Genomic DNA, 23,821 nt, shown 5'->3' with positions numbered 1-23,821 from the left:
TTTAGTATAATGATTGTGGAATACCTGTTAATTGAATGTAATTAAGCATCCACATATGTATAAAAATAGATCTTATACTAAACTAACAATAAAGTTCATAACAAGCTTATGGAAAGACATGAACCACTATATATAAAATATCATGTGATCAACCATGTCTAAAACCATTTTGGATTTTTCTATCTTATGGCATAACTTGGAAGATTAAAAGTAACAAGTGCAGTTTTGAAAAAAATTTAGACAATTTCGAAAGTCACGATCTCTTTGATAACTACAGACTCATATAATTGTGATACATCAATATGCATTTTTTCTATGAGAAAAAAATTTGCATTTCAATCAAATGGGTCTATCCGTGGATCATGTTCACTTGCCATTACCATTCCAGTGCAGAGGCATGTCGGACACATAACCTGCAGGCCACACATAATCAATAGAAGCATTAAAGAAGGAAATAAAGATTATTCAGCACTTATAAAATGAATATTAGTATGGTGCAAGAATGGAAGTAATGCTAAATCGTGAAGTTAATTAAAAAGAAATCAAATTTAAAAACTTAAAAATAAAAAAAATTGGCTATAGCATTGTTATGCAAATCAACTGACAATGGAGATCAGCAACCCCCAACTCTTATTGAGAAACAATAATCATAATTGGGTCAGCATGGAACTGATACCAAACTAGGAAAACAAGTGCACATGATTTGAACATTCTTCAACCCAAATTCTGCTATAGGATGTCAACATTATATTCTGTTTCCTAAGGACTGTTTAAACTTTAAATCATTCAAGCTTTCTTCTACCATCGAACTAATATTAGATGATTAATGAAACCGTATTCTGATATACACACACATTAATGCTCTATGTTGTCCTTCCATATCTCTCATCTTTAACCCAGAATAGAGTATACCACCCAAGATTGAACTTCGGCAGCAAGAAGACAAGCTTAAGGCTACAAGCTTGTTGTCATTGAAATGGTATCTCAAGGAAATGAGCTATATTATAATGTAAACCTGCAAGTTTTGAATGCAAACAAAATTAAAGATTAAAACAAGTAAAACACCAGATGTATTACCTTCCCCACACCCAAACAATTTGGGCATTTTCCAGTTGTAGGTAACTGCAAAGGAGAATTGGAATCACTGACTCTTGCAACTGGTTCTGCAACCACAATTGCGCCTGTACTGGAACAACGACCACAAACTAGATACCCTGAAATGTAAGGACACGCCAGATTTTATTTCACATTTACGATACAAACAAACAAAATTTTACTGCAATAGCTTCCACCCAAAATATCTTTGAAAGCAAACAAAAAAACTAAACATCTTCTGCTAATGGTTCCAAAGTACTTTATCAGGTTTACATAAATGACACCAAATTTCAAATAAAGTGATCAACTGAGAGTGCTGGATAACTAATACATGCATGAATAAAATTCCTAAAGCTCCTCTGAGACAAAAAAAAATTAAAGAAAAATCCACATAAACATGATTTCCTACCACAAATCCTTCGAAATTCAAATCAAGTTTGTTGACTCCATATTTTGAACAGTAAAATAAACTCATCTTCAATATTTTCATCAGAACAATAGGAATATGATATTGTGTTTTCATGATTACAAGTCTTTTACCAAATTGAATAAAAAGCAACTCCATAACTAAAAAATGAAGTATTATCGCTCTTCCAACATATAGTTATCTGTTGCTTCCTTTGGTAAACTTAACTGCTTTCTGACTACAATGTAGGTCAAGCTTTAACCCCAAGTGTTTGAGCTCTTCCAAAAATAACCCATCGAGAGCTCTAATAATGTCTAGTTCACTGCTTCAGTTTGGCCATCCAGTTGTGGATGGTATGTGGTGGATTGCTACGACTTAGAGTCCACCTTTACCGACTAAGTAGTCCAAAACTTTTTCAAGATGCTGGCAACTCTATTGGAAACAATAGATTTATGGCCTAGACAATCATTAGTGCATCCATATATTCCATACATTGATAGAGAAATTTTGGTAGCTTCTTGACCTGAGCTTGTCTTCTTTCATGGAATCAAAACAAACATTTTGCTAAAATTATTAGTACAAAAAACAAAGTGGCAGTTGCGTGCATAATCCCAATTTCCAATTCTTGGTTTTCTTGTCCAGCATAAAATAAACCCACCATTAAACCTTACCACATCCACTTGAATTTTGGGCCAATGCAAATACTGCTGCAGCTTAGCAATCATTTTGAAAACCTTGAAGTGACACCAGTTTTAGGCATATGTCCATCACCAGATGAAGACTCTCTTTAAGGCACACATAGCTTTTTCAATTCAGACAATAATCCTTGTAGTGATAATCCGGTGACCTCCACAAACCACGAAAGTGTTGAAATGTTTCCACAAAATCTCCATCTTGCTCAGATTGCACCTTGTACACCTCATGGGGCGAAAAAAGTCAAGCTGCATGATGGTACAAATGGCTGCAATATTTGGCAGTCAAGCTATAGACAGCATATCTACTACTTAAGCAGTAAGTGGAACTGCTATTAGCATCTGATTCCTTCAAAGGTGGAATTGCTGCAATTTGTTTCGAGTATATGTAATGCAAAGGCTGGTGATCTGGGTATACTTTCCTTCCACATCAAATAATGCTTCCACTTCTTCATTGCTTGCACTAATGCATACAATTCTTTTGATATGTCAGAAGTTCAAAACTGTCCTAGCAAACAACTCAGAATGATAGCAAAATGCTCTCATATTTGCTACCATATTTGTTGTCCCCCTCTTGTACTTAATAATCATTTACAACTGGTATTATTTTCTCATCTATTTAAACATTTCTCAGTTGGTGCACTTTGTTTCATGTATGCAAACAAGTATTGCAAGGGCTGATGATCAGCATGCCCTCCCCTTTTGTTCCCCATTGAATAATGCTTTCTCTTCTGCATCGTGTACTAATGCATATAATTCCTTGCCATATGTGTAACATTTTGAAAAAACTGCCCTGGGAAAAATGAGAATGATAGAAAACTGGCCATCCTCCTTGCATATGCACAACACTTATTACATACCTCAATGGCTGCTGAAAGTTAGGTAAATAAAACCAAAGTGCTGCATATTATAATCTTCAACCCATCAAGTGCAACTTCTGATTTTTACTCAGTAAAAGACTTTCCATTTTCTGACAATGCTTGTAAAGGAGCTGCAGTATGGGAGAAGTGGTTATGTATTTTCAAAGATGTTGTACAAAATGTCCAATGCTTCTTACTTTGATCCTGTTTGAAACAGAGATACACAGGGACATGTCTCTGGACCTTTTCCAGGTATCCCCATCCCCATAATGTTTCGGGGATGCAAAGAGGTCTCAGAAACATCCCCAGCATCCCTCATTGGATCAGTTACATCCCAGAAACAGCACTGAACCCTCCAGAAATGTCCGGGAATAGCTGACCAACCCAGGATAGCTGGTGATATTAATGGCATGCCTCAACTGTCTCAAGGATGCACAGTCATCCCTGGACAGTAAACTGTAGATGAAAAACTCGCAAATAATCTCATAGGTCAAAACTGCTCATGAGTTACTCATGGAATAACTGAACCCCAAGTTTTTTGTGAAAAACTTGACCATGACTCTCAGATAATTCACCGCTCACTTAGTAAAAACTTGCAATTTCATAGAAAAATCTTGGCTGTGCTTACATAAATACCATCTGGCCCAAAAAATTAACATTTTTCATCATTTTCAACTGTTTTTATTTTTTAGCAATAGTCGAAGAAGATTTTGCAGACATTTGAGTGCTCATTCAAGCTCTTATTTGGCTCCTAGTAGCAGGATTTGCAGCAGTATGATTTGTTTTCGTATACTGTTTTATTTTCAAGGTATTTGCAGAAAGATGCTTAGGTTTTATGTTTTTGTTTTTGTTTTGTTTTTAATTAATTGTTAGGGTTTTTAACTTTTTTGATAATTTGATTTATTTAGTTTTTCTTTTTTCAACCCATTTATTTTTGCTAAGGTGTTTTTTTTTTGTTTTTTTTTCATTTTGCTAGTGTTAATTTCCATTTTTCTGAAAAGAAATGGCATCCACAAATAGAATAGATGGTGGCAAGCCTAGAAACCTTACTTGGAAAAATGCAATAGCAGGTACAACATATAGCTATTGTGGGACAGATATGCAAGGCATAAATTGCCCAAATATCACCATGCATGAATCTGTTGCCATCATCTGCATTCGAAAGGATGTACGTTCAAGAACTAGATCTACATCCTTTAGCAATTATCATACATCACACTATTTCTACTAAGGTACAATTATGCCTCTCTACAACTCCATTTTGTTGAGGCATATATGTTGTGGTCAACTGTTTTTTGATACCATTTTGAAGGTAGTTCATGAACTCCTCACTAGTGAATTACCCCCCTTGACCTAGGTGGATGTCCTTTAAGGGCTCAAATTTTTTTGCAAATGCTTGATCTTTGCTAGTCACACAATTGACCCACATTATTCTAGTATAATCATCCACAAAAAACTGAAAATATTGGGCATGACCATGATCTGTTGTCCTTGATCCACACAAATCAATATGCACCAAATCTAGGGGACCAAAGGCTTATGTTTCTACAATAGGAAAAGGAGCCCAATGTTGTTTCCTAGCGAGATTGTTGAAGCAAAGAAACTACTTTTTTCACGAAGGGAAGTCATCACACCATGTCTTATTTACTCAAGACAAAAAGCCAGCCCAAACTAAGATGACCAAACCTAATATGCCAAAGAGTGGTACATGAATGTGCCTTGATTACAAAAGAAAGTCCTTCATGGCTTACAACAACCAATTGAAACATTTTGCCAACCCTTGAGGCACACCTACAACTTCACCATTGCAAGTCTTGTCCCAAAAGACACAAAGTTTCTCACCATTATATCTATCAGATCCAACCTTTAACTCTAGCAATTAACTTACTAACTAAAAGCTCTTAGTGAGCGGAGAACATAAAGGACCTTCTTAAGTCAACATTTGTGAGTCTTGAGTGGTAGACAAATGTCACCTATTGATACAAGAGCATCCAAATGCATGAGCGATCAGCATCAACCAAAAACATTTCAGGTTTTGCTTTCCGTTTTGTTGTTTTTTCAATTAGTTTTTGATGATGTCTCAAGAGCATTGTGCAACTCATTTTTGGTTAAGAGAAGATTTCATGTCCCCGCCTATCAACTACATATCTGCCTTCTAGCATAAGTGAAAACATAAACAAAATAAATAAAGAGACATTGTTGATCAGAAAATCGTCTCAATTATGAGACTACACGATTTTCTGAGGTTTTTAGATCCCATAAATCAATTCAGCAAGAGGCAGCCATGCTATCCCAGTTTGCACTGCTGCATATACTTAAGTGGTGAGAGACAATGGTATGTTTTCTAATACATGAGTTATTAAAGAAATAAGATTATACCAAGGCAGCCGCAGGTCATTAGTTAAGTGGCACGGAAAGAATTTTATTAACTCACAATAGTTTAGTCAACAAGGGGAAAGGATCACCGTTAGAAGAGACACCTCTTTTAGAAGGGGGACGGGGCTGTAGAAAAGACGTGACTCTTCATTACTAATGGATAGATATATAATGTAAATTGGCATTCAAGAATGGGCATCGAAAGGGAAGAAAAGGAAAAGGCTGAGTCAGTGGATGTCAGCGACTTGTAACCTACTGCCAACGGTATGCTATTACTATCATACTATTAATGTTTCATTCTGGGAATAATCTGCTGTAACTTGTAATATCAGAAATATAATTAAAAGAATATATATATATATGTTTTAACTAGAAAAATAATAATATTAGATTGTAAAATCAGAAAGAACTCTTAAATAAACATTAAAGAGAATATGTATATACTATTCATTCTTGCTAGTACTGTCAGTATTTAAGAAGATGAGATCGAGTTGTTTCCAAGAGGGGCAATCTAAATCCAACCAATAGGATGATTCCCAAAATAGAGTAAGGATCAGTGTCCCATAAACTTTGAGGGAGCCTGTTGAGTTTGGTATCTAAGTGCTTGGCAAATAGTCATCTCCTTCTTCCTTAAAACTGGAGTAGTAACAAGGATTGAACTTTGCATTAAGAATTATGGATGATAAAAGTAATTATCTAGTATGGTAGATGAACAGTCTACTTATTAATAATTGATAAATTAATTGAACTATGGAATATCACAGATTTGATTCATGTTAAGATAGATTTGTCTCCTAATCAATTTAGTTTAAGTCATAAGAATATTGAAATTGATTAATTATGGTTAAAACAGGCCTAAACCTAGTAGGGGACTTTACAGAAGAATATCACTTTTATGAAGTTTGAAGTCTTTGGGAAAGTTAGAACATTTCAGCAATTTTCCATGTTCGCAAATTGGAGGGTTCATTGAAAAGGTTCCAAAGTTCATGTTTTCGTCAAAACACCGAAAAGACTTGTGAAGGAAACGTTTGAAAGTTTGCAAGTTCACTAAAAAGCTTGGTTTGCAAACTCAATTTGCCAAAAAAGGAAGTTGATGAGGCACATGAAGTAATGGTTCGTAGCCAAAAGGCATTTTTGTCAAAAGAAGATTGTTTCGGTACTTCTGTCAGTTCTCGAACTCCTACAAACACTGAAAGAGGTTTGCATAAGATCAATTTCGTCAACAAGGAGAAAATGAAGAGTCTTTTTTTCATGAAAAACATGTTTACAGAAGGTATTTCAAAATGATAGCATATAGTGGTCAAAATCCTTGTGCTGAAAAGGCACAACATATCCTTGGAAGTTGGGACAATTTGAAAGACGTTTCAGTTTCCATAACCAACAATTCTTGATAATAGTTTAACTTCCAAAGCAAACAATACATGTGGTTACCATTGTATTATGAAGAGGGGGGTTCAACAGGGGAAGAGCTGGAAGATGTTATTGCTCACAAGCATGCAATATTCTTCCATCGATTTTGTGGAGGTGTAGGTCAAGTGACACAAGCAGGGTCTGCAGCTGGATGGTTGTGAAAGGAGAGAAGCTGCTAACAATTGAGGTTATTTTTAAGAACGAAGATATTGTAATGAAACGAAGACTGTAATTTTTGAATGAATAGTTCTTGAGAAATGTAACCAGAAAGAGGTTGTAATGTCTCTCATTGTTTATTGTATTCCCAAACACTGCACATGAATAAATGTTTTAGAACTTCTTGTGATTGTCAATATTGTTGTTTGGCTGTGTGGCTGGGCGTTTTGATAAGACCCCCTAATCTCGATTGCATTGTTGGTGTTGGAAATAAGCCACACCTGGACCGACGATGGACTGGTCCAAAAAGGGGGCAGTAGCTCAGTGGTAGAGCACTCCAGCAGCGTATGGAAGGTCCTAGGTTCGAGTCCGAGCTGGTCCATGTCTCAACATGGTATCAGAGCCAGGTCCAGGCTAGGAACCCCAAGCACACGAGAGGTGTGGCTTAAGGGGGGGTGTTGGTGTTGGAAATAAGCCACACCCGGACCGACGATGGACTGGTCCAAAAAGGGGCTAGTAGCTCAGTGGTAGAGCACTCCAGCAGCGTATGGAAGGTCCTAGGTTCAAGTCCTAGCTGGTCCATGTCTCAACATGCATCACCTATGCTATGCACTTCATAGAATGTATCATCACCAAGTGAAACTTGCCCATACAAAGTTGAAGTGGTTGGGTTGTAAAACTGTTCGTTTTCTCTTCACAAGTCTAGATGCACTAGAATCAACATACCAAACAAGAGTTTCAAATGCGGAGACCTGAGTTTCTGCACCCTACGAAAAATCTTCTTTAAAAATTGAAAATACTTGTTGAAGCAACATTCCCTTGTTGCTTCTTGTTCTTTTTCTACCAATGGGGATTCTTCTCCATGTCCCCCTTGAGAATTATGGTTCAGCTTATGCTAGTTGGATTCACCATTTGCAAATGAATTATACCAAAATTCTTGGAGAGTGTATCCCTTATTCCTATTGTGACGTTTTCACACATCGCCCCATTGCAAATCGGGATCCCCACTTTTCGTTTTCTAGGTTAGCTGTCTTAGCTTAGCCGTTGGTCCTTGTAGTCTTTTTCTATTAGCCCTTCATTTGTAAGAGGTATAGTTTGGCTAGGAGCTAATCGAGTCAAGGCTCTCTATTTAGGGTGAAGTGAGGTCAATCAGTTTTCAAGGCTTACAAAATGAACAATTCGTGAGGATCATTCCATTTGATCATCTTTTGCTTACAAAATCAGAAATAAAGTGCTGAAATTTGACTAAGGCATGAAAATTTCCTTTGATTGCCTAGATCAGCGACTTGGGCATTGACAACGCTTCCTTTGCCCAGCCAAGGCATTGACATCACTTCCATTGACCCCTCAAATGTGCAAGTTACGACTCCCGGTCCCCAAGTAAGAGCACGATCTTTCCTTCCACTTACCTTTTCACTTCCACTTCACAATCTCCCATCCTCCATCTACCCTTCCTTCCACTTCCCAATACCCTTTCCTTTCACAATTCTTCCTTTCCTCCCACATCCCATCCCTACACCCACCCTTCCTTTCATCTACTACCCTTCCATCAACCCCACTTCCTACCTTTCGTCCATCCCTTATACCTCCTAACTACCATTTCCTACATCCTCTAACCCACATCTCACATTCCTTGCCCCCTTATTTCCCTTTGCCTACCCTTCCACTGCCCACCTTCAACCCCATTTCCACCCATCATAGGCCGATCCTAGCCTAGCCTACCCTCCTTAATTCCTCTCTTTCCCACAACATCCCCTTTACCCCTTATGCCTCCCTATTTCCCGGCACCTTCTTCATCACTTCCCCCATGCTTCCTTTTCCTAACTCCAACCCCACTGCAGCACTTAGCCTACCCCGCACAGTTCTTATCTTACCCCTGCATCTCTTCCACCTTACCCCGCGGCTTCTCCTTACCATTCCCTTTTCTTGTCACGCACCTTTCCACCTTATTACCTTCGACCTTCCTTCACTATCGTGGCATGCTTGGGCCACACAAACCTTACGGTGGAGATCAAAAGTTTCTAAGGCATTTACAATGCCACTGTAGAGGTCAAATCACCAACATCAACACTTTCGATTGCCTTCAAAAGAAACATGAACTTAGTCTTGTGACTTCCTTTGACTATCAAAATCAATGAATTAAGCCTTGCATTTCCAGCTGGGTGTCAAACACATAATTAAGGATTGGTATTTCCTTTGCCTTGCCAAATCAGCGAATTAAGGATTTCCTTTACCTAGCTAAATGTGCAACATAAGCCTTGACTTCTCCTTTGCTTCTAAGGCAGGAACTAAGATTTTCCTTTGACCATTCTAAGACATGAACTAAGCATTGCGATTTCCTGTGCCCATCCAAGTAAGCAAACTAGCATTTCCATTGCCATGTCAAAGTGTGACATAAGGAATCAAGGTGTTCCTAGGCAACGTCAATCAGCGACATAAGAGATGAAATCAGTCCCTTGGCTAAGGACATGAGCGACTTAAGCAATGAACCCATCCTAGGGCAATGACAAAGAGAAAATTAAGGATATTAACCCGTCCTTAGGCAAAGGACATGTGCAACTTCACACATCAACCCATCCTTAGGCAATGTCAAAGTGCAACATTTGATTTTGATACCTCCCTTGGCAATGACAAGACACATTTTAATGCTACATCCATGAGATGCGATTTGAATCAACACGATTTGCAAAGGCCCCGCCACAATTGATTATAGACGTTTATTTAAATTTTGAATTTGAAATCAAGTCGGCCTTATAAGTTCAATTGCAAAACATTAAATGATGGTTGCAAGTCGGCTAGGTGAAAGGATGCGATTCTTCCTCCAAGCAACTATAAATCATGTTTGATCATTTCATTTGATCAAACATAGAATAGATATTGCAGATATGCTTGTGTGGATAGCAATTTCAATCAGGTTTATTTGAGAATTTTGTTATTTCTTGAAGGCAAATTTATTCTCTATATACAGTGATCTTCATCAAAGCAAGAATGAGGTCAGTGGAGACATCCAATTCAATCACCATTCACAGCGAAGTGGTCTCTGTTACAGCAAATTCCCTCCCTTAAGTAGAAGACGATTTTTTATTAAAAGCAAGAGCAAGGTCATTGAAGGAGGCGAAGATGATAATCATATGCAGCGAATCAGTCCTTTTCACAGCACAATCTATTCTCAAGTGCAGCGATCCAAATTTGCCATTGTAGATCATAGCAAATTCCCATACTGTGAAAGGCAGTTCTGACTTGAAGATACAGCGAATTCATTAATCCTACAGCAAATTGGAGAAGACTATCGAATCTACACCACAGTTTGACAAAGTCCAGTGATTCATCAAGGGCGTATTCATTTAAGAGAGGACGATTTTGTCAAAGAAGCAATCTGATTCATATAACCAGTCTGTTTAGAGGCAATTTGCAGGTCTGAAATAGGTTGATTTGGTCATTCTCAAAAAATCAAACTCAAAATCAGATGTTTCCATGATCAGAAAATTCATTTCCAGATTTAGAGAAGGTAGTAGGAAGCTTGATTAGGTACTTTTTGCAATGTTTTGATCCAAGTTATGTTTGTTTCCAGGTTTGATGCACGTGGAATGAACATGCAAAGGAATGTGAAGAAGGGCAATTTCAAGGCATGGAAGGAACATCAGACCCCAAGGCGTGGAAGAAACATCAACTCACATAAAACGTCAAGATTTTACCACATAAGCAAGACAAAGGATTCCAAGGATGGGTATCTATTGATGTGTTTTTCATACACATGCGAACACAAAATAAAATACCCAAAAGTATCTTATCCTCTCTTGATCAAAGTTACTCGAATGCTTAAGATTGGCTTAAGGATCACTTGAGAGTTGAGACAACTCCAAAGTTCACAAATGTATCACGACGTGTGGATAAGCTCAATGGTTGATGTGATTGTTGGTAATCCAAGGGTACTTACATTGAATTGTTGAATGCTTGAATCGCTGGAACTTAGATCCTAACTACTTGCTAGGATAATAAAGAAAGAGAAAAAGATATAGGGTTTGAGGAGTCTATTCTAATCCTAAGAATGCAAGAGATGGAATCCTACTGGGCGAGGTCTCACCATCAAACTGAACAATTCGACACAAGTTCAGTGCAATCTTTTAAGGTGCAATTCAAAGATGTTCAAATCATTACCATCAAACATTGATTACCATTCAAGTTAATGCATAAACAATGGATATATAACAATTTGAAGTTAAGCTCATATCATTCCAGTTGACCACGCAAGGCACACTTACAATCAGCAAGAGGCTAGTGGTATGGACTAAACGGATTCCACACAAATACATTCAACAAATTCCTCCATTCAATCTATCAACATGAAAGCAAATGAATTGAGAAGTAGAGACTATGCAACTTGTTGAAATGACACATTAATTCACCACAACTTCAATGAATTCATATGCTCTTTACAACAAGATTTTAACAACAATCTTTGCCTTCTCCTAATCTAACTTCTACTCTGATTGCTATCTACTATTCACTATTCTATTCTATTACTATAACCTTTACAAATGAAGAGCTTGAGCTTTATATAGAGAGCTCATTTTACAATGAATGGCCTGGATTGATTTGAGATCAATGGTCGAGATTTTACAATGAAACCCTAATTAGGGTTTGTTACAACAAACCTTATTCCGGCCAATGAAATAATTACAATGCTTTGACACATGTCATCTTTAGAATATTCTATCAATAAATAGTGGGGGTAGGTACATCGGAGTTTGTGCCACCATGGATGAGCTTGGTTCATTGAATCCGGACATGCTAAGGTGGAACTCCTCTAATTGATGGGATGATGACTAGGATGCCATCTCATCTTGCACTTGTAAACTTGATAGATCATCATGAATGAGTATTGAATAACATTTCTTGATACTCAACATTATCCAGCTAAGGCGATGATGATGATGATCTTCTAACTTTGATTAACTCTTTTAAAACTATCCTCTTGAATGTCTCGATGGAGGTGCAAGGTATAGATGTTGACTCCCTCTTAGTTTTGAATCTTGATATTGCCTTGTGATGACTGCTTCTTCACTCTTTTGGAAACTCTTTCTTTGTGATTCTCTTCATGTTGTTGGTGTTGTGAATCATGTCCTTGTATAAGTGAATCCTTCTTGTGTAGTCACCTTCCTTGATGTCCTTGCATTTGCCGAAGAAGTCTTCCTCTTTGAAGTTGCATGGTGGCGGGGTCTTGTAATCCTCCTTTCACATCTGCAAAACATAGCAAGTATGATATCAACTCACATGATATATAATTTTACACATCTTTATAATGTGATCTCTGAATTTCAATGTATTGCAGGTCTGATGAGTGCATTTAGAGAGAAGGTCGCTCCTTGGTTTGAGCAAATTTGTTGTCTTCTTGATGAAATCGCTTCTTCCTTTATGAATTTCATTGTCACTATTGATTAAAGTCACTGCTTTTGGATCAGATTTGCTGTTGATGCTGATTGGATTCTTTGCCTTGCTGATGAAATTCGCTGTTGAAGGAAGAACTTGTTAAGAATTGTTGATTGAATGAATGCTTTGAGTCCTCCTATATAGGAGCTTTTAGGGCAAAAGACATATCCTTAGGGTGAAGGCCGACTTTACTCATGAATTTTGACATTTTGTTTTGTAGCCTTGGCGGATTTTCAATGTAGCTTTGTAAGATTTGCTAAGTCGGCCTTTTGAAGCACCTTTGCTATTTGACATCAAGGCAGTTTTTCATGAGACCTTTGCCATTAAACCTTTGGTCAGATTTTGGGAGGTCTTCGCAAGTTTTTCTTGCAGCGGCTTTTAAGGATGGCTTTGCAACTTTGCTCCATGGCAGCATTTGACAACACCTTTGCATGTCTTTTACTTAGTAGAATTTCATCATACCATTGCATCCTTTGACCTAGGCAGTATTCATTAGCATCTTTACAAATCAATCTTCAAATCGGCATATTAAGGTACCATTGCAACTTTTGATGAAGTCGTCTTTATGTAGGGTCATTGCAACTTAGCCTTCATGGCGGAAATTTGGATGACCATTGCAAGTATTGATTGTGGCGGCATTTCATGACACCATTGAATTTAAACATCTTGGCGGCTTTTAGAGTGACCATCACAATCAATCTCTTGGGCGGTAATCTTAGTGACCTTTGCAAGTTAACTACCTTGGCAGAAATCTAGATGACCTTTGTAAGTAACCACCTTGGCAGAATTTGGAAGGGGCATTGCAATTGCATACCTCGGCGGCATTTGGTGACATCAAATCGGATTTTTGGAGAGTCATTGCAACTCAACATCTAAGCGGGAAGTTAGGACCCCATTGCAATTCAACCATCAAGTCAAAATTTTCAATGACCATTGCACCATTTGATCTTACTAATGTTTATCAGCACCTTTGCATCTTCAATACTTGGTCGGATTTTTTGAATGAGCTTTGCATCATTGCTTTCTTGGTGCAAATTTAAATGATCATTGCATCTCTTTCCTTGGCGGCATTTTGAGGGGGCATTACAAGTTTTGCTTCAAGTCGGAATTTTGGAGGAGCATTGCAGCTTAACACCTTGACCGCATTTTGGATGAGCATTGCAACTTTATTGACTTAGGCGGATTTTTGGAGGAGCATTGCAAGATTTGCTTCTTGGCGGCAATTAGAGGCACCATTGTAACTTCATACCTTGGCGGCATATTAGGGAGTCATTGCAAGTTTTACCTTGGGCGGCTTTTAGGGTCACCTTTGCAACTCTTCCACACTTGGTAGCTTTTGGAGATAGCTTTGCAATTCAACACTTGGGCGGAATTTTGAGCTACCTTTCCATGTTAACATCATGGCAGCTTTTTGAGCTTTTGCAGTTGAAGACCTTTGCAGTGCAAATCTTGAGTGGTGAAATTGACTTGCTTTGCAGTTTGAAACTTGATCGGCCAAATTAGATAGCTTTGCAATACAAACTTGAAATTGTTAAACTAACATTTATCAAGATCGATCTTTTGAGTAAACTCATGGCTTTGTCAAGTTGCACATCAAAAACCCTAGTTCATGCCATCTCAAACCCCTAATGCCCTCTAATTTGCAAATTGACAACCTTTAGCAACATCAACCACCTTGACAAGGTTGACAACACAACCTCATTCCTAACTTGACAAGACATATTCACTCCTCGTAGGCAAGGGCTAATAGCTACTAAACTTACCAAGCTAAGAGGACCTAACTATTGTGACATATTCACACATCGCCCCATTGCAAATGGGGACCCCTTCTTTTTGCTTTCTAGGGTTTGTTTTCTAGGTCTTTTAGGGTTTTGTCTGTTAGCCTTTGCAAGATGAGTGTTGTCGAGGGGATCGTTGGATTGCAAGCTTTGCTTGAGCCAGGGTGAGTCCACAGGGCCCCAGAATTAGGGTTTCTTTGAGAGTCTTCCTTAGGGCCTGGTTTTGCTCTTGTTACTAATTGTGTCTTGCTTGGTGAGTGAGTATCATTCTTGAAGGTCCAAACTAGGTCAAGTTGGTGAGTGATAAAGTATGGAATGTCATCCTGATCTTTAAATGTCCTGAAATTTGGCTAAGTCTGGAATGTCCTGATCCTGAAATTTGACTAAGTCTAGAAAACTGAAGAATCCTCCAAAAACTAGATTTTGCAATATAACTCCTGGAGGTCCAAAACCACTCTCAAACATCCTGGAAGTACATATGGAATATAACTCAAAGTACATACTTAAATGTTATATTCCATAAAATAATCCTGACAAAGAGGCTAAAATGTCAAAATTCGCTCCTGACCCTTCCAAAGGGTCCAGAGCGAATTTCAATTTTCGCTCCTGACCCTTCCAAAGGGTCCAGAGCGAAAATTCACCAAAGACTCAAGATCTCGCCTAAGTCAAAGAGTGGTCGAGCAAGTTTGCAAGGATATGAAAGGAAATGGATCTAGGATCGAGTCTAAGACAAAGTCAAGTCAGTTTGAAGGTGAATTGAACCTAGAAAAGAAATTACCCTTCCAAAGGGTCCAGAGCGAAATTCTTGAAAACACTCATTTTCCCCTTTGCTAAAGTCAAGACCAAGATGGAGATGAAAGGAGAGTAGTCTATGTTTGCCTCCCAAAGAAAATTAGAGTTGAAAAAAGCAAGAATCAAGGTCAAATCATGATTTTCGCTCCTGACCCTTCCAAAGGGTCCAGAGCGAAAATCCTTGTAGCTCTTATTTCCTTCTTTGTTTTGGCTAGGTGTTGGCATGATGTAGGATAAATTGGTATGTTCTTGCCTTGAGAGGGAGTTGGACACTTTGAAAGATGAAGATTTTACCCAAAAAGTGAATTTCGCTCCTGACCCTTCCAAAGGGTCCAGAGCGAAATTCATCATAAACCTTTTTTGCTCCCTTGTTTTGGCTTGAAACCTTGCTCCTTTGATGGAAAACGATCTATATTTGCCTCCAGGAGAAAATTGAAGTTTAAAAAATGAACAATCAAGCCCAAATGGTGAATTTCGCTCCTGACCCTTCCAAAGGGTCCAGAGCGAAAATCCTCCTAAGGCTCATCTCCTCCCTAGTTTGACCAAATTTTGAGTTGCAAGGCATCTTGAAGGTAAGTGTGGACATGTTTGGACTTTGGAAATGTTTGAAAGCCTTGAAAAAATGAAGGATTCTAGCCAAGAAGGTGAATTTCACTCCTGACCCTTCCAAAGGGTCCAGAGCAAAATTCCTTACAAGCCTACCTTTTTGACCTTGCTTGGGCTTAAGACTTTGTTCCTTGCATGAGAATGATGTTTAGTTACCTTCTAGAGAAGATTGGAGGTGAAAAGATGAAGGATCAAGTCAAGAATGAGATTTTCGCTCCTGACCCTTCCAAAGGGTCCAGAGCGAAAATCCTAAATCCACCTATTCCTTTCACATTTGTGCCAAGTCAGGCCTAGACAAGGATGATAGAAGCCCTTAAGATTTGCCCTTGAATGGATTTTTGTCTCAAAAAAATGATGATTTTGGGATAGAGGAAGAATTTCGCTCCTGACCCTTCCAGAGGGTCCAGGGCGAAATTCATTATAGGTCCTGTCCCTGGCCATGATTTCTAGCGAAATTCTCTTTTCTAGTCACTTTGAGGTCAAGCGAAATGTTGCAAGCATGGGAGAGGGATCCAAGGATAAGAGTCTGTTGACGTGTATTTTGTACACAACCAAACACAGAATAAAATACCCAAATGGTACCTTGTCCTCTCTTGAGTAGAGTCTCTGAATGCTGAAGATATCGCGAAAAGGATCAATCAGGGTGACTTCAAGGTTCTTCGTTGTAGGATCTCTACGTGTGGATAAGCACCAGTGGTTGCTGTAAATGTTGTTTCTTCAAGGGGTCTTACGCACTTTCTAAGAAAGCTTGTCCATGTCACGCTCTTTAGATCTGCAGGAACAGGTTTTCCTAATACTAACAGATTCTCGAAAAAGATCAAAAGATAAGGGTTCAAGAGATGAATACTAATCTAATCCTAAGAATGACTTAATGTAAGCTAGACTTGGTAAGATTCTACCAATTTCAGTATTGCCAAGGAATTACAACTCTACTGGAATTGATGCGATCTTCTAAGGTGATTAATGATTTTCAAATCATCAAGAATATAGATACTATCATAAAGATACATATCAATATTTCAACAATGATCAAATGTTCAAGCAATCTCAATATCTCCAGTTGACCACACAAGGCGTCCTTACAATCAATAAGAAGCTAGTGGTTTGGACATGAATCTCACCAAAGATCAAGCACAACACTTAGTCCTTCCAACTTAAATACTACTTCGACTGAGAATGATTCAAGAAGATAAACAACCATGAAGATAGCCACAAGTATTGCAATAAAACACCATAACTTCAATATTTTATTGATCTCAAAGCCAAATGGACAACAATTGTTCAAAATTCTTTCTTCACTACTCAATCTTGCTACACAATAACTTTCTTCTCTCCAAAGCTCTAACTATTATCTATCTCTCTATCTTCTAATTTCTAATGATCTAATGACAAAATGAAAATGAGTGAGGGTATATATAGCATCCTCAATTACAATGAATGGCCCAGATCGAAAGAAGATCAATGGCTGAGATTCTGACACCTAAACCCTAATTAGGGTTTGTTACAAAAAGTTCCCCTTTTAGATGAACATTATTAAATGCATAGCCAAATATTTAATTGGCACAAAAGTCGAGGAAACATAGACCAATGAGAATTAAGATGCCACATCATCTTATAACAACCTTTCTTCTAGAACTTTGTTCCCTTTCCAATGCTCCTTAGCATATCCAACAAATCTGGACACAATTCCTTCAATCTCAGCAATAGGAATCTCAGGAAGATTCTTCATTTGTTCCTCCAAGTGAATGACTTGATCAAAGGCAGAGAGAAGAGCCGTTTCCCATCCAGGTTCGAGTTCTTTGATCTTCTCAATCAGGAGCATGGTAGTGAACATTAGGTCTCGTTGCTCATCTGTGATGACATTCTCATCTTTGCAAAAGATGACCTTGACTCTCTCTTCCAACTCTTGGAGGTCCACATCTGTCTCAATCTCGATCCGCCTGCCAAGAATGGTACACAACACCCCAAACACCTTATCCTGAATTGGATGGATGACACCTTCAATTTGACTGCATTTGGTGTTGATGTCTTCGAAAAGAACCTCTTTCATCTGGAGTAGAGCTGACCACTGTAGTAGGTTGTAAGTTCCTCCATCCATTATCTTTTCTTGTGCCAGGATCCTCCTTGGTGTTTGCCTGATTACTTGCAGGACCGGAATGATAACATCTCTAGTGTGAGCGAAAGCGGCTACAGTTATCATTAGATTGTGGATAATCTCAAGGACCTGGATAGCTCGATGGATTGTCTTCATCATTCTTGTTGCAAATTCAACAGCTACCGTGTGGGATTTATCAATCCAAGAGCTCATAAGCTGAACCAAGCTTTTGACCCTTTCTGCTTCGCCAACTGATTCAAGAGGAAGTGCCTGCAAAGGAGATACTGCTGGATCCTAACGTCTCAAGGGCTGATTGAGATGACTAAAATAGCCTCTCCAAGCACCGACCTCTCTCTCAAGCTTCCTATTTTTTTCCATTTCTTCCTTAAGTTTGTCTTTAAGTGCTTCAAATGAATCAGTTGCTTCTTCCATTGCTTGCTCAGTAGTGAGTGGACCAAGTTCAAATGTTTCTAAATCATACTCATCTGCAAGAATCTCACCCTCATATTTGTCCACTACTGGTGTAGCAATCTGCAATTTCCTGGATCCCGTCTCATCTCTTATTACCTTGGACATCTTGGTGGCCGCCTTCTTTTCCATTACCTCCTGAGAATTCCCTATGAGGCTTTCTAAATCAAATACATCTTCTTCTTCTTCAATTACGATCACCCTTGTCAGTCTCTCTTTTAACAAATCCGGAATGGCAGATCTTGTCTCTCTCACTTGTATTTCTTTAGGCAATGGTTCATCTTCTCGAAGAGGAGATGTCGCTTCATCATCATTCTTCTCTTCATGTAGCTCATCAACTTGGGGAGATTGACTTGATGAATGCTGAGGTGTCTGTCCCTTTTCAGGCTTATCATTCTGTACCATGGACTCCATAGATTCATCAACTTCAGGTACCATCTTCCCTTGACCTTCTCCTTGGCTTGCCTTCTTTTCATGTCGAGAAGATGTGCTTGATGGGTGATCTCGATTGGCCTCTTGCTTCTTCTTGGAAGACTCTTTTCTCAGGTCTTTCTTTCCTCTTTGCACCTCTAGGATGAGAAGTGTTCTCACTCACGCTTGCTTCTCCTTCCTCAGGTCTTGCCTCCAAAGTGAAAGTCATTGGTACGTTCTGCTCTCTCAATTTCTGATGTTGTACATCTACCCATCTGCGAGTACATGATAAAACAGGAGCCATCAAGGCTCTCAAATCCAAAACCTCAGGTTCATTCCAATCTATCTTCACTGCTTTGTCTTCTTTGTCATAAGATGACTAGAGATGTCTACCGCTATCCTGTGCTTGATCAGCTACTCTATAAACTTTGCATTTCCTGATGAGATCTAAGGGTAGCCTGGAATGCATCTTTCTTTTAACCTTTAAATCACTTGAGAGATTCATCCAAAAGTCCTCTACCTAAAATTCGTGTTTGTACTTCTTACCAACTGTCTCCTCCATATAACCATGAGGATCAAAATTCTCCCTCGAGGCAAAGAATGTGAATGAATATAAAGCTAATTCCTTCTCTGCATCTTCCGAGGCACGGGAACTCCATTTCCATGCTTGTGTCTGGATGCCTTTGCATAAGCTGCCAACTGTCTGGTCACCTCAAGTAGCACTATCCTGTCTGTCGGATACCTTGGCAACATGTAGGGAGGTGAAGGACACCCATGAACTCTAATATATGTAAACTTTTGAAACTGGATGAACCATGCACCATACTTCTTCACAAGTTCTTGTGCATCCAGAGATAGTCGATTATGAATCCCACCTTGCAATATCCTAGTGATGTTCATCGTGAAGGTATCATTGACTAACTTGTAGTCACCTCTAGGAGGATGATGCAAATGAACATAAGAGTCACAAACTCTCACTTCTCTGGGTCCTCTTCCGATCACTCCTCTGTGAGGTAGCCCTGCATACTCGAAACTCCTGATCAAGGCATATATGACATATGAGCTCATGTGGAATGATTTAGTAGGTCTTAGCCTTCTCAACTGCACATCTAGACAATGGCTAATAATTCTAGCCCAATGAATCGTTCATTTTCCTTGGACTATCACTTGAATGAAGAAGAACATCCACTTCTCGAAGTAGAAGGCTTGAGGAGCCCCTGTAACTCGATTGAGCAAAGTTATCAAATCTCTGTACTCCTCCTAGAAATCAATCCTATGCGGTGTGTTGGGAATCTTGTTCAGGCGAGGACGACTTTTGAGCAACCAATTCTTATTAATGAGATTTAGGCAAGTGTCGGGATCATCTTCATACATTGATCTAGCTCCTTCTAGGCTTTTGTAAATCATATCTTTATGTTCTAGAAGATGAAGAGCTTCACTTATAGCCTCCTCTGAAAGGTAAGCTAAGGTGTTCCCTTCCTTGGATACGATCGACCTTGATTGTGAGTCATAATGGCGGGCACACTCGATCATTAGCTCATGACACTTGATTGCTGGAGGGAAACCTGCCGCCTTGATGATGCCACTTTCAATTATCTTCTTCGCAACAGGTGATGGCTTGCCAATGTAGGGGACCTCTCTAAACTTCTTCACAGTGAAGCTTCCTAAGTTGGTGTCTCCGATATTACTCCACTTGGACATGATCCTAGTCTCCAATTCGTCATTCTTCTGATCTCCCTTGATGAGAGTTGGGCGACTAGTAGATGCTTTTGCCTTTGGAGTTGCCATCTTGATACCTACACAACATTTCGAAATTAGTTCCTCATACCTTGAAGTGTAGAAATTAAAATTCAAAAGGAAGATTAAAGATATTAATTAGGAAACTTCATGATAAATCTAGAGTTATCATTTCCTAATTAACCATGCAACACTTAAGAATTTTCTAAAAAAAGTGTCCAAAAATCAAGTCTTGACCAAGGATGTTAAGATGATTTCGCCATACCTCCCCTTGAGTATTAAACTCTAAGACCTTTGAAAATGGTGCAAGAAAAAATGAACTTCGCTAGGCAAGGTTTAGATCATAGCCCTCTCTTGGATGAATTGTGCCTCCTTTACCCTTCAAAAGAATAGATTCCACCTTAGTTAGCCTTCAACACTTAGAAGAAATTCACTCCAAATAAGCTCTATTTCGCACCTCCAATCAGCTCTCCAATTTCGCACTTAAAAGGATGATTGAATGAATGATTAAACTTGATCAAAACATCCCTATTATATAGAGCGCTCACCCCCTGCTTCCCCTAGGCCGACTTGGCAAAAAGGAGGTAAAAAATAAATAAAATTTCAAAAAAGGGGGGGCGACTTGGCAAATAAAAGCAAAATAATACCTTGAGCGCTTATTAATTGAATTTTAATTTAATAAAATTAATTTTAAATGCCTCCAAATTAAAATTTCGGTTTTCTCAAGGCCTAAAATTAATTATTAAATGCCAAAATGCCTTTTAATTTAATGCGAATTTAATTTTAATTTTCCAAATGCCTCAAATTTAGCAATTTTGGCGATCTAATGCAAATTGGAGAATATCAAATTTTAAAACAAGGCTTAATGAGACTTCATGATGATTTCGCCCTGGACCCTGAGAGAGGGTCAGGAGCGATTTTTTGTTTTGAGCCTTGAATACTTTGCATCTTGATTTGAAAATATCCTGGAGGGTAAATTGATATCCAGTTAAGGTGTTGCACTTCAAATTTTGACATTTTGCATGAGGAAAATAGGTGGAAATGTAGAATTCGCCCTGGACCCTCTCCAAGGGTCAGGAGCGATTTTTTTAATTTTTGGTTGTGATCCACCTTAATTTGATTGTTGAACCCTCATCGTTATTTCTAAGATCCATTTCCTTGCACAACCAAGTTAATTCATCAACAATTTTGAAGGAAATGATATCTTTAGAGGAAATTTCGCCCTGGACCCTCAGCAAGGGTCAGGAGCGATTTTCCATTTTTTGCTCAAAATTAGCATTTGTCAACGTTCAAAATCTCTTCAAGACATTTCAAATAGATCTTTCTCACTGGCCTCCAGACTTAGCTCTATCAAATTTTGGAGAAAAGGTGTGATTTTGAGGCTTTTCGCCCTGGACCCTCAGCAAGGGTCAGGAGCGATTTTTTCATTTTTGACTATAAATCCTCATTTCCTTATCAAAACACCTCTCCATCAAGCAAGATCGTGTTAATGCCTCCAAAATAAGCAATAAAATCCTCTTTCAAGTTTTTTTGCCCTGGACCCTCAGCAAGGGTCAAGAGCGATTTTTGCAAATTGGGCTTAATTCTCTATCATTTTTCATTGAAATTTTATTCATCACCTGCCAATGTCCTTGCTTTATCCATCTCACCCAAATTGGCTTTGTTGTTGCAAGGTAAAATGGGAGTTTTCAAAATTTTTGCCCTGGACCCTGAGAGAGAGTCAGGAGCGATTTTTGCTTCCTGGCTTAGCATCATCAACTTCTCTAGGCAAATCATCATTCATCATGTTTTTGAAGGGCTTTTCTACCTTAGCACAATCTTGCCTTAGCACAATTTTGAAGGAAATATGTTGGTTTTATGATTTTCGCCCTAGACCCTCAGCAAGGGTCAGGAGCGACTTTTGCAAATTAGGCATATTCCTTCATCTCTAAGTCTCCAAATCACCTCTAAGGCATAACACATTATGTCTTCCTTCTGCCCAAGCGAGATTTTGTCTTAATTCCACACAACAGGGAGGGTACTTTGGAAATTCGCTCTGGGCCTTCAGAGAGGGTCAGGAGCGATTTTTTGCAATTGCCTTCAAAATCCTCACTTTCAACGATCCCTTTTCACTTCAAAACATCATTTCAAGCTCGTGTCTAGGCTTAGATTCGTTCAAACTTGGAGAAAAATGTCCAACATTAGGTTTTTCACCCTGGGCCCTCAGAGAGGGTCAGGAGCGATTTTTCAAACCTGGCTTGATTGCTTCCTCGTTGATTGTCCAAGTTATATTCAATGGGTAAAACACACTTGCTTTCATCTATTCCAATTATAAAAATCACTTTGACCTTGCAAGAAAATGTGCCTTTTGAAAATTTCGCTCTGGACCTTCAGAGAGGGTCAGGAGCGAATTTTGCCATCTAGACCAAAATGCTTCACTTTTCATCATGAAATGTCTTTGCTAAGGAAGATTTCATCTTGTTTCACGCTATGAATAAAAATTCATGTCCAAGAAAGGTCCAAAAATGTGCATATAAAGAATTTCGCTCTGGACCCTCAGCAAGGGTCAGGAGCGAAATTACTTTTCTTGGGCAAAACTCCTTCAATTCATCATCTTCAATCAAGTCTGGATACTTTATCACGCTCATTTCATCCTCCACCATGCCTTTGATATCTCAATTTGACCAAACAAGGTCAGGAATGACTCCAATAAGTTTTTTCGCCCTGGACCCTCAGCAAGGGTCAGGAGCAATTTTGATGATTCCAACAAGATCCTTCATCATTTCAAGTTAAAACTCCTTCAGGCGGGTGGAGAAAGTCATTCATTTTCCATTCATGTCCAACACTTGGTCCTTTTTTCACTACAAGATGAGGGAAATCAAAATTTCGCCCTGGGCCCTCAGCTAGGGTCAGGAGCGATTTTTCCCTTAGCCTCCAAAATTCATCATTTTTCACGCCTTCAAATCTTCAAAAGCATCAAGTCACGTCCAATCATCCTTCCTGGAGACCCTGCACAAAACAAATTAGAAAAGTCAGTGACAAATATGCCTTAATTAACATTTTCGCCCTGGACCCTCAGCAAGGGTCAGGAGCGAAATTACCCTTTTTGGCTAAACTGTTCAAAATTTAAGTCTCCAATCACTTCACAAGGCAGAGTTAGGTCATTTTCAAGGCCAGGAACCAGTTAGCAAGCCTTCTCAAAACAAGAATTTGTGTTTTAGGATGAAGTTCGCCCTGGACCCTCAGGAAGGGTCAGGAGCGACTTCTCTATTTCAGGCATCATCTTGCTTTCAAAAATTCAATCAAAACTTCCCCAGGCAAGAACACACCAAAATCCTCTTTAAAAATCTCAACACTTAGCCAAAATTGTGAAGGAAATCCAGTCTACAAGGATTTTCGCCCTGGGCCCTCAGCGAGGGTCAGGAGCGAATTTGGCATTATCAGGCTCTTGATCTATTTCTTCACCTATTCAACTTAGCCCACTAGACTCACTTTCTTCACTGACTGTGTTTAACTGACTTAGACCAGGA

The 23,821-nt window shown here is 38.8% G+C and overlaps 1 protein-coding gene across 1 annotated transcript in view; it reads right to left on the bottom strand.

Moving 5' to 3' along the window:
• Nucleotides 1-148: 148 nt before the first annotated feature.
• Nucleotides 149-23,821, bottom strand: part of LOC131066972 (protein ORANGE, chloroplastic) — a 92,543-nt gene continuing 68,870 nt past the window's right edge. The window contains exons 7-8 of the mRNA XM_058001879.1: nucleotides 1,078-1,214; nucleotides 149-413 (exon numbers count right to left, since the gene is read on the bottom strand). Coding sequence (XP_057857862.1) covers nucleotides 336-413; nucleotides 1,078-1,214 — 215 coding nt within the window. The 3' untranslated portion in view covers nucleotides 149-335. The remainder of the gene's footprint in view (nucleotides 414-1,077; nucleotides 1,215-23,821) is intronic.

Source organism: Cryptomeria japonica, chromosome 5 (genome assembly GCF_030272615.1).
Source record: "Cryptomeria japonica chromosome 5, Sugi_1.0, whole genome shotgun sequence".
In the NCBI taxonomy this organism is placed as follows: domain Eukaryota; kingdom Viridiplantae; phylum Streptophyta; class Pinopsida; order Cupressales; family Cupressaceae; genus Cryptomeria; species Cryptomeria japonica.
Note: the sequence above shows the minus strand (reverse complement) of the source record. Positions and strands in the feature narration are given on the sequence as shown.